The following is a 19,595-nucleotide window of genomic DNA, read 5'->3' on the forward strand; positions in this document are numbered from 1 at the left end:
GTGCATCGTCGTTCATTCGATCCAAATGTACCTGTGCCAAAGGATCAACAATGTCAATAGTAAAACAAGAATGGTCCTCAATTGGATATTTAATGGTTTCAGAAAGATTAAAACGAATAATGTCCCCATCAAACTCCATGGTCAATGTTCCCATGAACACGTCTATCTTTGTTCTTGCTGTTTTCATGAATGGTCGACCTAGCAAGATTGGCAATGATGGAGCATGGCTCGAATCCTCCATTTCTAAGACATAAAAATCTGCAGGAAAGATAAGATGATTGACCTGCACTAAAACATCCTCAAGGACTCCTTTGGGATATGCGTTAGAACGATCGGCCAATTGAATTATAACACCATCCTGTTTTAACTCACCAAGGTTCATTGATGCATAAATGGAATATGGCATAACATTAATAGAAGCACCTAGATCTAACATGCATTGTTCAAATCTAGTGTTTCCAATTATGCATGGGATAGTAAAGCTCCCTAGATCCTTACACTTTGGAGGTAACTTTCGTTGCAAAACCGCGGATACATTTTCACTTACTTTCACAACTTCTTTAGTTGAAATTCTTTTCCTAGTTGTGCATAACTCTTTTAAAACCTTTGCATACCTGGGCACTTGCTTAATAGCATCAAGTAAAGGAATGTTTACTTGGACTTTTCGAAAGGTATCCAAAATGTCCTTTTCGCTTTCTTCCTTCTTCGATTGTGCAAATCTGCGAGGGAAAGGAATATTTGGCAGATTAGTGTTCGAAATCACAACATTTGGGACAATCTTACCTGGGGTGGACGGATGGGAGGTCTTAGATGGCTGCGGCATGGGTGATGCTACCCTTGCCGTGGGGTAAGTTAGCTCTTCTTCTTCAATTTGTATCTTCTCATCTTCCTTGTTTCTCACTTCTTTTCCACTCCTTAGTGTGATAGCTTTTGCAGATTCGAAACCACCATTGGGATTGACCACCGTAGTGCTTGGTAACTTACCATTTTCACGGAATTGTCCCAAAAACTCGGCCATTTGGCCCATTTGCTTCTTTAGCTCATTAACCTCCTTTGCTTGGTTCTGCATTCCCTGCGCCAGTGTGGTTAGTAACTGATATGTTTTATCGTCATTCATAGACGTACCTGTGTTGGGTTGGGATGATTGTGCTTGAGGAGGTGGTTGTGGTGCCATTGGCCTCGGAAAGAAACCCGGGGGTTGTCAGAATCCACTTTGTTGGCCATATTGTGGTGCATCTCTCCATCTGAAATTGGGGTGGTCACGCCATCCCGGATTGTATGTATTGGAGAAAGGATCACCCCTTGGTTGGTTTTGATTCCCATAACCCACAGCATTGGCAGATTCCCACCCTCCATTCTCAATTAATTGAGGGCATTGATCAGATTGGTGTCCTTGAATAGAGCATACACCACAGATTGTAGTTCCTTGTGCTTTGGGGCCTTCAACAAACTGCGATAACATAGACGTAAGGTTAGCCATTTAGGATTGTAACTCAGAAATAGAACTTACCTCATTTACATGATGTGGCCGTAGGGTATCTCTTTGCCCAACACCTTCATATTGTTGTGCATTGAGTGCTCGATTAGCAATGAGAGTTTTGGCATCCCTAGGTGTCTTGTCCACTAGAGCTCCTCCTGCGGATGCATCCAACATTTGTCGTTCAAGTGGTAAAAGACCTTCGTAAAAATATTGAAGAAGTAGCTCCTCCTTCATTTGGTGCTGTGGACAAGAAGCAACAAGAGCTTTAAAATGTTCATAGTAAGTTGGAAAAGATTCACCTTGGCTTTGCTGAATTCCACTAATCTTCTTGCGAAGAAGAATGACTCGTGATGTCGGAAAGAACTTCTCTAAGAAGGCTCGCTTCATACTCTCCCATGACGTGACAGTTCCGGGAGCCAACTCATACAACCAATCATTGGCTTTCTCCAACAAAGAAAAGGGAAAAGCTTTCATCTTCAATATGTTGCTATCCACGTTCACCGGTGTCATACTTGAGCATACTACTTTGAACTCCTTTAAGTGCTTATTGGGGTCCTCCATTGATAACCCATGGAACTTGGGTATATCATGTAGCAAACTTGACTTCAACTCAAATTCATCGGTCTTCTCAGGGTCTGCCCTAGGGTATTGGATGCAAAGAGGGGCTGCATTGGCTAAACCCGAGGCAGAAAGCTCCTTGATGGTTCGATTGTCTACTGCCATGGTTGGTACTTCCTCTTCTCACCTTGCCGTGGCCTCCTCTTCAACCTCAACTTCTTGCTCTTCTAATTCAGGTTCGGGACTAGAAGGATTAGACTTTTGTAACCTCTTTTTCCTTCTCAAAGTCCTCTCAAAATCACTGTCAAAGTCGAAGATATGCTCACGAATAGGTTGTGAGCTGCGGGTCATAAACTAGTACCTACACACAAGAGCAAACAAAGTTAGTAACCAACTTAATAGACTCGGCACAAAAACAAAACACACCCACGGTGCAAAATTAAAACAAAACAGAAACTAAGCAATTTAAACAAGACTCAAGACAAGGGATTAGCGACTTTGTCAATCCCCAGCAACGGCGCCAAAATTTGATGCGTAAAATAACTAAACACACAAATTGAACCCTATTTGTGACAATTGTAGTAATGATGTAAGTAGGGATCGTTCTAACCGGGGATTAACTAGGGGTGCTAATCTAATATAAATTGATTCAAAAACACAAAAACTAAACTTAAAGACTCTAACAAGACTACTATGACTCAAAACAAATTTAAAGCACTCAAAACTACCTAAAACAATCAAATTGACTCAAAAAGAAACTAGAACTTGATTTGGACAGAATCCAAAGTGTTTATGACTCCAAATGCTTAAGAACACAAAATAACACAGATTTGAATGACTAAGACTCAACAAAATATGGGGGAATTGTGTTTGGATGAAATTAAATTAAATTGGCAGATTGTAAAGAAAACAGATTGTAAGACAAAATTGTGATGAATCAATGGATGATGGAATAGCTAAGGGTTTCTTCTCCACACATGAAATATATGCAACGTAAATCAATTTCCAGTTATCAATTCAATAAGTTATGAACCTCGACACTCCAAGTTAATTAGGTCCGCTTAAATTAACCTTCAGATTTCCCTAGAATCATTGAATTGGATGAATATGCATCGCAAACAAATTATTCCTAACAAGATTTCTCCTTTCCCTTGCTTGCAGCAGATTGGTTTGTGGACAGGTTTTTGGTAGTTTAATGGTGTAGAATGGATGGGGAATGGTATGGAAAGGTTTAGGGTGAGTGTGGAGGAGTGTTTGATGGTTGGAGAGTGGTGGAGAACTCGGCAATGAGGGTGGAAGAAGGTGGAGTGGCTGTTATGTTTTCTGGGCACTAGAATGGTGTTTTTAGGGTGTTTTGCTGCCTAGGGTGTGTATGGACGAATTTTCTGTGATGAATGATGAATATGGGAGGTCATCCCTTGGCCAATGGGTGTTAACATGTATATATAGGCCCCAAAAACCCTAGAGAATCAGGTTAGGCAATGGAGGAAGTGCACAGCAATGAGGGTGAATTTGTGGTGTGCAATGGTCCAAGGATGAAAATGAAGTAATGATGCAAAGTATAGAGGGTAAAATGGAGTGGTGTTGTAGCTAGGGAGCATGAATGATTGTGCACATTGCATAGAAATGAAAAGGGAGGTGAAATTTTTCAGAAATGAGTCAAAGGTGCAACAACATGTGTTGCACACGGCATGGGATTCCAAAGGTGGCTGATGGAGCATCAATTGGTGCATGTAATGGTTGTGACAGTTGTGTGAAATCTGATGGGTGAAGGGAACAAGAGGTATGCAGCAATTGAGTGTAATAATTAAATGTATTGAGGCATGAAATCAGAAATAATGTAGGGGACAAGGGTGATTAAGCATGGCATGGGAATCCAAAGGGAATACAATGGTGATTGCACGGCAAGGAAGGTGCATTGTGGAGTGACACCTTTTTGTGGCTGAGTTATTTATCCTTTGTACAATAATTCTTCACATTCTTAGCCTCTTTAGTCTTCAATTTCGTCCATCCATCTTGCTCCATGCATTTGTTGTCCATTCCAAACCTGAAACTGCTCCAAAGGCCTCCAAAATGCATCTTCTTGCATACTTTGTCCTTAGAATCTGAAAACACACAAAAATGACTTTATACACTAAAATAACTAAGAAAACACAACGTAAATGTGCTAGAACAAGCTAACTAAGTCACATAAATATGCTCCTATCAGAATCCCATGCTGTCACATCCCGACCCGGGTCCACCACATCCCGGGCCCGTTCCACAACTGTAGCACTTCGCTTTGGGCTTACTATTCCTTCACGGTTTTGTTTTTGGGAACTCACGAGCAGCTTCCCAGTGGGTCATCCATCTTGGGAGTGACTTGGACTCCTTCTCGCTTAACTTTGGAGTTCCTATGGAACCCGAAACCAATGAGCTCCCAAAAGGCCTCGTGCTAGGTAAGGATGGGAATATACATTTAAGGATCACTCCCTTGGGCGATGTGGGATGTTACAATCCATCCCTCTTAGAGCCCGACGTCCTCGTCGGCACACTTCCACCCAGGGATTGGCTCTGATACCATTCTGTCACATCTCGGCCCAGGTCCACCATATCCCGGGCCTGTTCCACCACCGTAGCACGATATTGTTTAGTTTGGGCTTACTATTCCCTCACGGTTTTGTTTTTGGGAACTCACGAGCAACTTCTTAGTGGGTCACCCATCCTAGGAGTGCTTTGGCCTCTTCTCGCTTAACTTCGGAGTTCCTATGGAACCTGAAGCCAGTTTCTAACAATTAATTTCCTAGAAACACATAAGTGGAAGCATGGTGAGTGACGTAAGCATAAATAGTCCAATTAGCATGCATGGTTAGCGAAACATTGTGACACACCCCAACCCGGAATGTTCACTAGGACTTCGAGTCGAGCTACGCTGGCTGACATCTGGAAGGTGACGAAGCCATAAAGTGTGAAGATGAGGAAAAAATGTGAATAAAGTTAAACCTAAGAGTGCCTAAATACCAGAGTGCACTGGTGAGTGGGAAGGAACCCGCTTCACACGTGACGTTAGAGCATAAGTAAGTACAGTAGAGTGGATTAAGAATTATACCCTTGAAAGAATCTCCAATACTAAGAATCGCCATGAATTTTCGACGATAAGAAAGCTCTGCTAATAAAACCTGGAGGGTGAAAACAAAATAAGGGTGAGTGGCCCTAGAAATGAAATTTTAATAGAAACCATCTAAAGCATTATAACTCCTCGCTGCAACTCCTGTATAGTTTCCAGAAAATCATACCACGTATCAATGTGAAATCAAAAGTATATCAACAGTAAAACATAAATATACCACAACACAACATCTCATCAGTAATATCAATAATCATGTGATTAATAACCCATACTAGCACGCAAGTCGAAGTCACCTATAGTGACCTGTACGACTGCACCCATATCTCATCACATATGCTAGCTCATAAGTTGGGAGTCACCTATAGTGACCTGTACGACCTATCCATATCTCATCACATATGCTAGCTCATAAGTCGGGAGTCACCTATAGTGACCTGTACGACTTATCCATATCTCATCACATATGCTAGCTCATAAGTTGGGAGTCACCTAGTGACCTGTAGGACTTATCTATATCTCATCACATATGCTAGCTCATAAGTCAGGAGTCACCTATAGTGACCTGTACAACTTATCCATAGCTCAATAAGTATACCTGCACATGAGTCGGAACCATCTAAGGTGGTCTGTACGATAAGACTAGGTGTAAATAAATATGCTCAAGTGCTACGATCACATGAAGGTTGTGCGAATAATCACGGGTCACCTACGAGTCGGAACCATCTACAGTGATATATACGACAGGCCTGTGCACCTACCTTGGATCCAAGGTGAGCGTAAGGTATGGGAGGTGAACATCACGTGAAGGACTGTGCCCTGGCCATGGGCGGGAACACTAACACTGGGGTGCAGGTTTATGAGCTCTAAATGCATGTTATGTGACATATACAACTCAATCATTTCATAATGTGATCATGCCATAACTCAATGTCAGAGTTGCCTAAAACATAATGTGATCATGCCATAACTCAATCATTTCAACTAATACCATAACTCACCTGAACTTACCTATGTGTTCCGCGTTCATCTTCGCACTTCAAAGCATTCATAATAATTTTGTGCAGGTAGTATACACATGGATATGCCATAATGCAAATCTAAAACTCAACCATATCATAGTATTGTTCCAATAAATACACACACATATATATATATAAGAGGCGTAAAATGCACAATCTATAATGCCCTATTCCTGAATTATTTATTTTCGGAAATAATTATTGGGGATAAGTCCAACTAAACACTAGTTTAATTAACTATCATTACTTACGTTTCCTTATTTCAGTCTCTTGATTCCTTCCACATTGATTTATGACCAACATCCAATCAGTAAAAACATAAGGTTAAATCCTATATTTCCACCAACTTCCTTCACATTGCTTAATTACAATAGGAGCATATTAATGTGACTTAGTTAGCTTATTTTCTTACATTTATGTTGTTAGTTCTTACTTATTATAGTGTTTTAAGCTATTTTCATGTGTTTGTAGGTCTAATTGGCAAAGTTGGCAAGAAAGTGCGTTTTGAAGCATTTCGGAGCAGTTTTGAGCATCAAATGGATAACATACGTGGGGAGCACTTTGGATGGGCGTTTTTGAAGTTCAAAATGCTACGAATATGATAAGGAGATGAAGAAATTAAATTCAAGACAAAGAAGATAAGGAATCAGCTCAAAAGAGGAAACATTATCCAAAACCTTATCCAACCTTATCTTATCAATCCAACCTTATTTTATCTTATCCTATCCTAATCTTATCATACCTTAAATCTAGCTGCAAAGGGACCTAAATATGTATTTCTAGAAGCTAATTCTAGAAGCATTTCCTTCTAGAAGTGTTAATTTCTGCCACAAAACATATTGTTTCTAGAAACCCTAAAAATGTGGCACCTAAACCCTTCTAGAAAGCCTTGCCCTGCCTTGCACTCCTCTCCCTTTCCCTGCAATTTGTGCCGCACCTTTCCTCACCCAATTCCCTTTGGTTTCTGATTTAATTAGCCTTTTTCCTTGTGGATTTGGGTTATGTAAATCATTTTCAGAAATTAATTGGGCCAAACCTTTTTCTTGGTGGACTTAAACATGTGTGCCACACTCTAAGGCCTTAATTCTCTATTTATGCTTATTTCTAACCCTATTCTGATTCCCCCTAGGGTTTGCCGTGCCTATATATATGTATTTTCAGCCAAAATTCGTCCACCACCTCCCAGATCATATTCCCAAATACCATGGGCTGTCCATGGAAGATCCAAACAAGCACTTGAAGAAATTCGAAGTTGTTTGTTTGAGCATGACACCAATGAATGTTGATGGGAGCATATTGAAGATGAAAGCCTTTCCATTCTCTCTTATGGACAAGGCTAAAGATTGGCTCTACGAATTAGCACCTGGAACTGTCACTTCTTGGGAAAGCATGAAGAGAACATTCTTGGAGAAATTCTTCCCAACTTCAAGGGTCATTCTTTTGAGGAAGAAAATCAATGGCATTCAACAAAACCAAGGAGAATCCTTCCCAGCGTATTATGAGCGTTTTAAAGGTCTAGTTGCATCTTGCCCTCAACATCAAATGAAGGAGGAGCTGTTACTTCAACATTTCTACGAGGGACTCCTCCCAATTGAAAGACAAATGTTAGATGCTTCAGCGGGTGGTATTTTGGTTGATAAAACACCGGTGGCTACCAAGATCTTAATTGCAAACTGAGCCTTGAATGCATAACAATATGAAAGAGTTGGAGGAAGAGAGCCCCCACAACAGCAACATGTCAACGAGGTAAGTGCAATATCTGAAATTAAATCTCAATTGGCTAATCTCACTCTTCTTGTGTCACGGATTGTTGATAAACCCAAAGTGCAAGAAAATACAATCTGTGGTATGTGTTCCATGCAAGGACATCTCAATGACCAATGCCCTCAATTGATTGAGAATCGAGGGTGGGAAACTACCCATGCCATGGGCTATCAAGGCCAAAACCAGCCATGGAATGATCCATACTCTAATACCTACAATCCGGGCTGGAGAGATCATCGAAATTTCAAATGGAGGGAACCTCAACAACCCCAACAATAAGGAGGATATATACAGCTACCTCCCTGGCTCTATCAAAGGCCAATCGTACCACTACAACTTCGAACATAATCTGCCCAGACAAACTCAGGTTTGTCATTAGATAATGATACACTTCTTCAATTATTAACGCAGGGCCAACAAAATCAAGCCAAGGAGATAAGTGAAGTTAAGAAGCAAATAGGGCAGATTTCAGAGTTCATGGGGCAGTTTCGAGAAAAAGGAAAACTCCCTAGTTCAACCATTGTGAATCCGAATGGAGGGTTTGAAACCGCTAAGGCCATCATGTTGAGAAGTGGAAAAGAGGTTAGAATCACGCCAAACACATCCAAATCAAGTCAAAAAGAGGAAGAAAAGCTGCTGCTCGAAGAGGAAGAATTGGACAAAGCCACGGCAAGGAAATAATCATCCATGCCGCAGCCACTTAATGCACCTAAGCCATCTAATTTAGGTAAGGGTGATTCAATTTTGACCCATTTTAACCCTATTCCACCCAATGCACCTTTCCCTTGCAGATTCATGCAATCAAAGAAGGAAAAGAATGAGAATGACATTCTTGAGACGTTTAGGAAGGTGCAAGTGAATATTCCACTCCTTGATACAATCAAACAAGTTCCAAGGTATGTTAAGTTTTTGAAAGAACTTTGCACAACAAAGAAGGGGATTTCAAACAAAAAAGTTGTAAAGGTAAGTGAGAATGTTTCAGCCGTTTTGCAAAGAAAACTACCACCAAAATGCAAAGATCCTGGTAGTTTTACAATTCCTTGTGTTATTGGAAACACCAAGTTTGAGCATGCTATGTTAGATCTAGGTGCATCCATTAACATCATGCCATACTCTATTTATGCATCTATGAACCTAGGAGAGCTTAAAAACGATGGTGTTATCATTTAATTAGCCGATCGTTCTAATGCATATCCAAAAGGAGTTTTGGAAGATGTTTTGGTGCAGGTTAATGACTTAGTATTTCCAGCGGACTTCTATGTGCTTGAGATGGAAGATTCGGCCCATTCCACACCCTTGTCGATCCTACTTGGAAGACCCTTCATGAAAACAGCCCGCACCAAGATAGATGTGTTCAAGGGAACGTTAACAATGGAATTTGATGGGGATGTGATTGATTTCAATCTTTCTGAATCTATAAAATATCCTAAAGATGATCATTCTTATTTCTTTATTGATGTATTTGATGCTTTGGCGCAGGATTACCTTGATTCCTTGAATGAAGATGCCCTTAAAACAACAATTGCATAAGGAATTGGACTCCAAAATGAAGAGGCAGATGTCAAGCACCCTCACGACATGGATAGGGAGATCATTGCCATGCCCCCTAGTGCAGAAATAGGAGAGATGGTTGCTGCCCTTGAGTCATTGCCACAACATCTTGGTAAGCCTCCAATCCCAATTCCAATTCCTGTTTCCACTAACAAGTTATTACCTTAAGTGATTCAAGCACCTATCATTGAGCTTAAACCATTGCCGGATCATTTGAAGTATGTCTATTTAGGAGATAAAGAGACGTTGCCCGTCATTGTCTCTTCATCACTTACGGTAATGGAGGAGGAGAAATTGATTCGGGTGTTGAAAGAGCATAAAACAGCCATTGGATGGACCTTGGCCGACATTAAAGGAATTAGCCCTACGACGTGCATGCATCGCATACTTTTAGAGGAAGGGGCTAAACTAACTCGAGAGGCTCAACACCGATTTCACCCTCCAATGATGGAAGTTGTGAAAAATGAGATTATCAAGCTTCTTGATTGTGGAGTAATTTATCCAATCTCGGATAACCGTTGGGTTTCACCGGTTCAAGTAGTTCCAAAGAAATCTGGACTCACAGTGGTGAAGAATGCAGAGAATGAACTTGTGCCCACCCGTATCCAAATAAGTTGGCGAGTTTGCATTGATTATAGGAAACTCAACGCCACCACAAGGAAAGGTTAGCCGGTCATTCTTTTTATTGCTTTCTTGATGGTTATTTAGGATATAATCAGATTGTTATAACTCTAGATGATCAAGAAAAGACTACTTTTACTTGTCCATTTGGTACGTTTTCTTATCGTCGAATGCCATTCGGTTTATGTAATGCACCAGCCACATTCCAAAGATGCATGGTAAGTATATTTTCAAATTTTGTTGAGAAGATCATTGAAGTATTCATGGATGATTTTAGTGTATTTGGTGATTCGTTTGATGGTTGTTTAGATAATCTCACTTTAATCTTAAAACGGTGCATTGAAACTAACCTTGTTTTGAATTGGGAAAAATGTCACTTTATGGTTAAACAAGGCATAGTTTTAGGTCACATAGTTTCAGCAAAAGGAATAGAGGTTGATAAATCAAAAATAGATCTTGTACACTACTTACCCTCTCCCACTTCAGTAAGAGAGGTTTGTTCTTTTCTTGGACATGCAAGATTCTATAGGCAATTCATCAAAGATTTTTTTCAAGATTTCCCAACCCCTATGCTGACTTCTACAAAAGGATGTGCCATTCAAGTTCGATGAGGAGTGTGAGAAGGCGTTCAATCACCTCAAAGAAAGGCTAACTTCAGCCCCCATCATAATTCCACCAGATTGGAGCCTTCATTTTGAGCTTATGTGCGATGCCTCAGATTATGCACTAGGGGCTGTTTTGGGACAAAGGAAGGACAAGAAGCCACACGTCATCTATTATGCATCCATGACTTTAAATGATGCACAATTGAATTATTCCACCACTGAAAAAGAACTTCTTGTTGTTGTATTCGCTTTAGATAAGTTTCCTTCTTATTTACTTGGAACTAAAGTTATTATTTACATTGATCATGCAGCTTTGAAGTATTTGCTCACAAAGAAGGAAGCCAAGCTAAGGCTAATTCGTTGGATGTTACTTCTCCAAGAGTTTGACGTGGAAATACGAGACAAGAAAGGTAGTGAAAACGTGGTGGCTGACCACTTGAGCCGAATGGTGCATGCAGAGGATGCCAATGCCGTGCCTATCCCAGAGACCTTCCCAGATGAGCAGCTGCTGTCCATTGAGGTAAGTGAGCCATGGTATGCCAATTTAGTTAACTATTTGGTCACTACACAAACTCTAAGCACCCTCAATAAGCACCAACATGATAAACTCATAAAAGATACACGATTTTATGTTTGGGATGACCCTTATTTGTGGAAATATTGCCCTGATCAGATTCTATGTAAGTGTGTGCATGATTCCGAGTTTCAATCGATTTTAACTTTCTGTCATACTTATGCATGTGGGGGTCATTTTGGCACACAACGCACAACACATAAGGTTTTAGGATGTGGATTTTACTAGCCTACTATCTTTAGGGATGCGAGAACCTTTTGTATGACTTGTGATCGTTGTCAAAGAACGGGTAATATAAGTGCAAAAGACCAAATGCCGCAACATCCTATGTATTCTGTTGTGATTTTTTATGTTTGGGGTATAGATTTCATGGGTCCTTTTCCTTCCTCACATGGTTTCCTTTATATTTTACTTACGGTTGATTATGTATCGAAATGGGTGGAAGCAAAAGCCACCTGTACTAATGATTCTAAAGTGGTTGCAGATTTTGTTAAAACTAACATATTTGCAAGATTTGGAATGCCGCGAGTACTCATTAGTGATGGAGGTTCCCATTTTTGCAATCGAACCATTGAGGCATTGCTCAAGAAATACAATGTCACGCATAAGATTTCCACACCTTATCATCCTCAAACAACTGGGCAAGCTAAGGTTTCGACTAGGGAAATTAAGCAGATTTTGGAGAAGACAGTTGGACCAACTAGGAAAGATTGGAGCTTGCGTTTGGATAATGCATTGTGGGCATATCCTACGGCCTACAAAACACCAATTGGGATGTCCTCATTTAGGCTAATCTATGGGAAACCATGTCATCTTCTGGTTGAGTTAGAGCATCGTGCACATTGGGCCATCAAAACATTCAATATGGACATTGATGTAGCGGGAATCCATAGGAAATTGCAATTGAATGAGCTTGAGGAGATTAGGAATGAAGCTTATGAGAACACTCTCATTTACAAGGAGAAAACGAAGGTTGCCCATGATAAGATGATTCGTGGCAAGACGTTTTCTACAGGGCAGAAAATGTTACTCTTCAATTCTCGTCTTCAGTTGTTTTTGGAGTTGCATTCTAAATGGATTGGACCTTTTGTTATTACTAATGTTTTTCCTATTGGTGCAGTCCAAATTCAAAGTTTGAAGATGGGACATGAATTCAAGGTCAATGCAGACCGTTTGAAGCCCTACTACGAGACTTTTGAGGAGCATGTCATGGAGGATATACCCCTCCATGCCGTTGGCCCTATTGAAGTTTAAAAGGAGGTATCGTCCGGTTGGAAGACATTAAAGCAAGCGCTTCTTGGGAGGCAACTCATGTGTTCAAATGAGGGCTTGATGGAATTCTAACTCTATAACCAGATTTGCGTTCCTAAACTCTACTCTTTATTGCTTTTACTTTGCCTTGATTGTTGTGTTTGTTAGTTGTGTCATTTGCTTGTTTATATGTGAGTCTATGTTTGAAACATCGAGGACAATGTTTGGTTTAAGAGTGGGGGGGGGTAAAAAAGTGTTTTTATTGAAAATTCATGGGTTTTTATCACCTAGCACCACTAGAGTTGTTTCTCACTGTGTTTAAGTGTTTTTAGAGTGTTTTGAAGTGTTTTAGTGTGTTTTGAAAGAAAAATATGAAAATTTGAAACAAAAATAGAAAAAGTTTTGAAAAACCCAAAAAAGAGTCGTTTTAGAGTCGTTTTTGTGTGTTTGTGTCTTATGGTACCTTCCAACACAATGATGAGGATTTGGTTTTCAATTGCATGACTGTTAAAGAAAATTACAAACATGGATGGAAGTTTGATATGCTCTTTGGTTTATGCTTGGTTATAGTTGTCGTTTACGACTTCACATGTAATCACAAAAGAAAAAAAAATCAGTTTTTGTAACATGTTTGAAGGAAGGAACTCAAACTAACGCTACAACCTTGAGAGACTTAAGCCTAAAACTTTATTTGGAGAGCTATTAATCTGTTATTTCTTGTTTCCTAAAGTTGTTGCATGATCTCATCATTCTTTGCTTGGTTGCTACTTAGAATGCGTTTCATCATTTCAGTTCCAAATACTAGAACTCATGCCCTTTTCATTAAAAACTTAAAATTGAGTGCATAACATATAACAAGATGAAGTTGTTTAGTAGTTTCTACCAGAGCCAAAAAGCCTTCATCCCATGCATTTATTTTTGTAGGTTTAACCCCTTTGAGCCTTAATTAGCCTATTTTCTTTCATTAGCCACATTATCCTTACCTAGCCTAGAATAGGACTATCCATACCTTGTTCTTAAAGTATAGTGGAGCATGACTTAGAGGGAATTCCTTTTGATCAAACATATTGCAGAAATCAAGTGTGGGGGAAGGATATGTAGATGGGTAGAAAGAAAAAAAAAAGCAAAAAAAAAAAAAAAAGGGAAAAAAACGTGAAAAGAAGAAAAAGTGGAAAACGAAAAAAAAAGTTGTGAAATATGTGAGAATGAACTCACAAGTGTTGGTTGTTAAGGAAAGGGTCCCAAAAAGTTTGAATATGACCCTAAGTATGTACGAAATCCCTTTAGTATTTTAAGTTATTTGCTGCATTCAAGAGTGAATTCTAAGTTGATTTCATTACTTTGCTTACCATTGCTTTAAGAACCTTTGTTTATTCTCACCTTTCTTTGTTAGCCAATACCCTTAGCCCCATTACAACCCTTTGACTTCTATCTTGGTTGTTGTGTGTTTCAATATGTGGAGTTTGGGATTGGTATGAGCATATGGTATCCCTGGTTCTCGCATCTAAGTAGTGATATTCCATTCATGAGATCATATATACACATGCATTAATAATTCCAGAAAGTGCTTTCTTTGTTTAAAACATATGTGAGTGGCTAGTCTACATGTTTCCATCAATCCTCTCACATATACCTAGTATAGGGAGTGTAGTTAGAAAATCTAAGTGAAAATAGAGTGTATATCCGGTGAGGAATTAAGGGAATTCTATAAGGCATGTTACTACCTTCAAAATATTGTTTTAATTGATTAAATGCGAGCTAGTGAGTGGTGACTGTGATTAAGTATGCGCTCGAAGTAAGGATAACTAAAATCTATGTGAGTGGTGATTTATAATATGTCATGTTTCATTAGAAATCCCTGAGGCAAACGTTGGAAGGTTTAGGTTATGTTTTGTTTGTTTTATTTCTTTTGTTTTGCTTGAGGACTAGCAAAAGCTAAGTGTGGGGGAATTTGATAGGAGCATATTTATGCGACTTAGTTAGCTTGTTTTCTTGCATTTATGTTGTTAGTTCTTACTTATTATAGTGTTTTAAGCTATTTTCGTGTGTTTGTAGGTCTAATTGGCAAAGTTGGCAAGAAAGTGCGTTTTGAAGCATTTTGGAGCAGTTTTGAGCATTAAATGGATAACATACGTGGGGAGCACTTTGGATGGACCTTTTTGAAGTTCAAAAGGCTAGGAATATGATAAGGAGATGAAGAAATTAAATTCAAGGCAAAGAAGATAAGGAATTAGCTCAAAAGAGGAAACATTATCCAAAACCTTATCCAACCTTATGTTATCCAAACCAACCTTATCTTATCTTATCATATCCTAATCTTATCATACCTTAAATCTAACTACAAGGGGACCTAAATATCTATTTCTAGAAGCTAATTCTAGAAGCATTCCTTTCTAGAAGTCTTAATTTCTGCCACAAAACATATTGTTTCTAGAAACCCTATAAATGTGGCACCTAAACCCTTCTAGAAAGCCTTGCCTTGCCTTGCACTCCTCTCCCTTTCCCTCCAATTTGTGCCGCACCTTTCCTCACCCAATTCTCTTTGGTTTCTGATTTAATTAGCATTTTTCCTTGTGGATTTGGGTTATGCAAATCCTTTTCAGAAATTAATTGGGCTAAACCTTTTTCCTGGTGGACTTATACATGTGTGCCGCACCCTAGGGTCCTAATTCTCTATTTATGCTGATTTCTAACCTAATTCCCCCTAGGGTTTGCCGTGCTTATATATATGTATTTTTAGCCAAAATTTGTCCACCACCTCCCAAATCATTGGAAAACCCTCTCAGCCGCAATCCACACCATTCTACAACCTTTTGCTGCAACTTTGGAGAAGAAGGGGCCCTTGCCGTGCCATCCTTGAAAGGATTGTGTCGCAACTCACCTGCAACAATTGAGATTTTTAGAGTTCTTTCTTCCCTCATTTTAGTTTCAATGTTTATTTCAGTTTGCTTTTCTATTGCCATGAACATGTGTAACTAAGTTTTTCTTAGTTAGAGGTGAATTCAAAACCATGGACATATGTTTAATATAAATTGATTCCTTTTAGTTATTGTTTCGTAAAACATGAATGTGATTTACTTATCTGCGTTATTGAGAACTTATTCTTGTGTGTTGATTAAGGATGCATACTTAGTTTGCATACATGAATTTGATGCTAAATTCCCAAACAAGGTTTTTGTTTCAAATATTGTATGGCTGCATCTAACGTCTCGTTAGACTACCTACGTACCCTAAAGAAGGATCAAGATATTAGTAGTTCACAATAGTATTTCAAAGAATTCACATTAATCAAAGTAATAATCGATTTATAAACATTTATGGAATTGTCAATCATATATATATATATATAATACACGATAGAATGGAAAAGACCCACTCACCTGTGGTCAGCGCTACGACTCCCTAGCATGCATATCAAGACATCATGAACTATCGTCACCTATGACCAATTATCAAATCACATCTCAGAGTTCTGACTGATAGAATACATAATTTACATAAAACACATCACTACGTAATTCAATTCGGAAGATCTACATCACGGATTTCCGATCCGTTGCTTCCAAAGATTCACATTATACTTCTAGAACAACATCATAAGATTTCATTATGATCCAATGATAGGAGCATATTTATGCGACTTAGTTGGCTTGTTTTCTTGCATTTATGTTGTTAGTTCGTAGTTACTTTAGTACTTTATGCTATTTTTGTGTGTTTGTAGGTCCAGTTGGCAAAGTTGGCAAGAAAGTGCATTTTGGAGCATTTTAGACCAATTTTGGGCTGGATTGGATTGCATGCATGTGGAGCACAAGGAATGGACGCTTTTGAAGATCAAGTGAAGCAAGGAATGTGCTAAAGAGATGGAGAAATTAATTCAAGACTTGGAACATGAGTAATCAGCTGCAAGGGGACTTAAATACTCTTCTAGAAGGCTTATCCCTATCCTATAAACATGCCACACCATCCTTTATAGAAACCCTAGAAAGGTGACGCCTTCTTCCCTTCTAGAAGCTTAAGAACTTGCCATAAGATATTCCTTCTAGAACCCCTAAAAGAGTGTCGCACCTTTCACCTTCTAGAAGCCCTAAAAATCTGCCAGAAACCCTAGTTCTTTTCCCCCTTGGATTGGGCCGAGCCTTTCCTTGTTCTTCAAAATGTGTGTGCCGCAAACCCTAAGCTTTTTCCCTTCAGAAATTTCCCAAACCCTAGCCTATAAATATATGTTTTTAGCCACAATTTCGCACCACCCCCCTCATATAATTCTACACCACATTCAGCCGCGTACACACACCAATTCATACCCTTTGCCACAACTTTGGAGAAGAAAAAGCTTTGCCGTGGCTTCCATTGGAGGAGGAGGACCTTGTGTCGCAAGCCACCTGCAACCATTAGAGTTCTAAGAGTTCTTTCTTCTCTCGTTTTTGTTTCAATGTTTATTTCAGTTTGCTTTTCAATTGTTATGAACATGTGTAACTAAGTTTTTCTTAGTTGGAGGTGAATTCGAAGCCATGGACATGTTTAATATGAATGGATTACTTTCAGTTATTGTTTCGTAAAACATGAATGTGATTTACTTATCTGCGTTATTGAAAACCTATTCTTGTGTGTTTATTAAGGATGCATACTTAGTTTGCATGCAGGGATTTGATGCTAAATTATAAGGGAATTTCACCTAATCATTATGAACCTATAATTAAAAGTAGTGGAGATTGCTAGTCACAATCGTGTTAAGTAAATTATGGGCAAGAGTTCATGCAGTTCATAGTTACGAATGCCTTGTCAATGCTTATGATTTTCATAGAACTTAATGATCTTTGGTATGTATCTCTATCATGTTGTTCATATAGGGAACTTGAGAAGAATAATTTGGTTGCGATGCGTTGTCCATTCAATTCAATGAACTTAGGAAAATCTGAAAGTTAATTAGTGCATTCACAATTAATTTGGGGTATTGTCATTCATGGTTTAAAGAAACAATACTGGAAATCAATTTATGTTGCATATGGTTCATGTGTGGAGAAGGATTCTCTGGCTGAGTTTTCACCATTCAAATCACCTAATTTACTTTGTTTTGCAATCTGTTTAGTTTAGCTAAATTTCGTCCAAATCAATTCCCCCTTTAATTAAGTGTGTTAGATTAGTTAGAAAAGTGTTCAAATCTGTCTAATTTAGTGTTTTGAGTCTTAATAGTCTTAAATTCGTCCAATTAACTCCCTAGAGTCAGTTTTGAGTCAATTTCACTTAGTTTTGCTTTTTTGAGTAGTTTGAGTCAGTTTTAAGTCTTAAGTGTTTAGTTTTGTGTTTCTAAGTCTAGTATGTGTTTTTGAGTCATATTTGTGTAGATTAGCATCCCTAGTTAATCCTCGGTCTAGAACGATACCTACTTTCATATACTACAACTATCTTAATAGGGTTTTAATTTGTGTGTTAGTTAAATTTCACATCATCCAACTGTTGGATCCCCGCCAATTGCCAAAACCAAATGGCGATCAACATTTTATTTTATGAACTTATAAATCCAATTTGGGAAGATCCGTACGTCGGATTCCCGATCCGTAAGTTTTTATCATTCTCAAATATTACGTACTAATATGTATCAAAGTTTGGTGACAATCGAAAGGATGAATCATCGATTCATATAAAGGTCAAGTGATGTATTGTAATGAACTAAGTTCAAATAATCAAACCACATCATATGGATATCAATTATGACATTAGAACATCTAATTGAACTTAAAAGGACATCGTCGGGCCCCTGGCCAGGTCGCCACCGCATGTACCGCCGCGGGTGGTGGCTGGCCGCCAAGGTTTGCCGGAAAATTCCACTATTTCTAAAAATTCTCAAATTTTGCATAAATGAAGATCTCAAAGAAATGAACAACTTTCATACCTGCCACAAAGTCTAAAAGTGGACGGAAGGTGGTCAATTTTGTCCACAAAGCCGGCGGTGCCTAAAACTTCCCGGCGTCGATTTGTCATCTACGGTGGATCAACGGGGTCAAGGTTGGTTGGGATTTCCTCCTAGGATGATGGGCTACAAAGCCCAAGTGGTGGCATCAGCCATTGCTTTGCCGATTTGCCGAAAAATTGAAAAAAGTGGCCGGACACGGTTTTGACAAGTTAGATTTCGTGGTTTCGCCCCGCCACATGTGGTGGTTTCTAAAGGTGGTTCTTGGATGGGTTTTGTAGAGGGGAATGAGAGCTTCAAGATGGTGGTGGTGGCATCGAAAAACTCCACCGGAGTTGGCCGGAATCGGCCTTGGAAGATGGGTGGTCGCAATGGGTGTGGGTGTGGGTGTGGGTATAGGTGCACAGAAAGCTAGGAGCTTTCCTCTTTTTTTTTTCTTCTTCTTCTTTTCCTGATTTTCTGATTGGGATGTTGCCTTCTCCCTCTCTTCTAATTGGTTCATTGTCCCTTTAATTTAATTGGTCCACTATTCCCACTTGGTGGGAGTTCAAAATTAAACTAACAAGTAACCAATTTCAAATGTCCGTAACTATACTGTTATAATCCGGACTCATAAATGGCTTTCACCTATGCGTTCATACCATCGAGTACTACGAAAATATGCCAAAAGAATAAGTCATACGTTCTTCTAGACAATGGTCAACAGAAATCAAAATCCTTGCCTCTTGACATTTTTGTCAATTCCCTTGATTAAAATAAATAAAAACGAAATTTTAGGGATGGGTTGTCACAATCTACCCACCTTAAAAAATTTCGTCCTCGAAATTTAAAATCATTAGCTAACATAATATACTCCCGAAGATAGGAAAAAGTCTAATACATATATATGTATATATAAGGAGGAAATCAAATAGAGATGATGCATAAAAGAGAATGTCATTTCGTCATGATCAGAGTGCAGTGATTCGTCTTTCATTCTCTTTCAAAACAATATTACAGTATAAAATCTTTACGAAAGCATCAAGTCAAAATAAATATATTTAAATCAAAATTGAACATTGAAAGTTTTCATCCACACACTCGTAGCTTTACCTACTCTGAAGGTAAGTATATAATAACATTGGGTTAAGTCCAATAATAAGTAAACGACTTAAT

The 19,595-nt window shown here is 38.9% G+C and overlaps 1 protein-coding gene and 2 long non-coding RNA genes across 3 annotated transcripts; 1 reads left to right on the forward strand and 2 right to left on the reverse strand.

Annotated features, from left to right (window-relative positions):
* Window positions 1-621: 621 nt before the first annotated feature.
* Window positions 622-6,267, reverse strand: LOC139188243 (uncharacterized). Its single transcript, XR_011571553.1, has 3 exons — window positions 5,127-6,267; window positions 3,971-4,143; window positions 622-2,399 (listed from the first exon to the last, which is right to left on the reverse strand). It is a non-coding gene; the product is annotated as an uncharacterized lncRNA (long non-coding RNA).
* Window positions 6,268-9,508: 3,241 nt separating this feature from the next.
* Window positions 9,509-12,535, forward strand: LOC139187855 (uncharacterized). The gene is made up of 5 exons (XM_070804463.1): window positions 9,509-9,593; window positions 9,714-10,145; window positions 11,019-11,227; window positions 11,381-11,387; window positions 11,646-12,535. The coding sequence occupies exons 1-5, from the start codon at window positions 9,509-9,511 to the stop codon at window positions 12,533-12,535; spliced, it is 1,623 nt and encodes a 540-aa protein (XP_070660564.1).
* A 2,353-nt stretch (window positions 12,536-14,888) lies between these two features.
* LOC139188252 (uncharacterized) lies at window positions 14,889-18,902 on the reverse strand. The gene is made up of 3 exons (XR_011571568.1): window positions 18,423-18,902; window positions 15,913-15,971; window positions 14,889-15,413 (listed from the first exon to the last, which is right to left on the reverse strand). It is a non-coding gene; the product is annotated as an uncharacterized lncRNA (long non-coding RNA).
* Between the last annotated feature and the right edge of the window lie 693 nt (window positions 18,903-19,595).

Source organism: Malus domestica, chromosome 09 (assembly GCF_042453785.1).
Source record: "Malus domestica chromosome 09, GDT2T_hap1".
Taxonomy (NCBI): domain Eukaryota; kingdom Viridiplantae; phylum Streptophyta; class Magnoliopsida; order Rosales; family Rosaceae; genus Malus; species Malus domestica.

Bases quoted from the DNA above. Each gene is read 5' to 3' on its own strand.
- LOC139187855 (XM_070804463.1), top strand. From the start codon at position 9,509: ATGGATAGGGAGATCATTGCCATGCCCCCTAGTGCAGAAATAGGAGAG. The intron at 9,594-9,713 runs GTAAGCCTCCAA...ATGTCTATTTAG, and splicing joins GTCATTGCCACAACATCTTG to GAGATAAAGAGACGTTGCCC. The intron at 10,146-11,018 runs GTTAGCCGGTCA...TTGATCATGCAG, and splicing joins CAACGCCACCACAAGGAAAG to CTTTGAAGTATTTGCTCACA.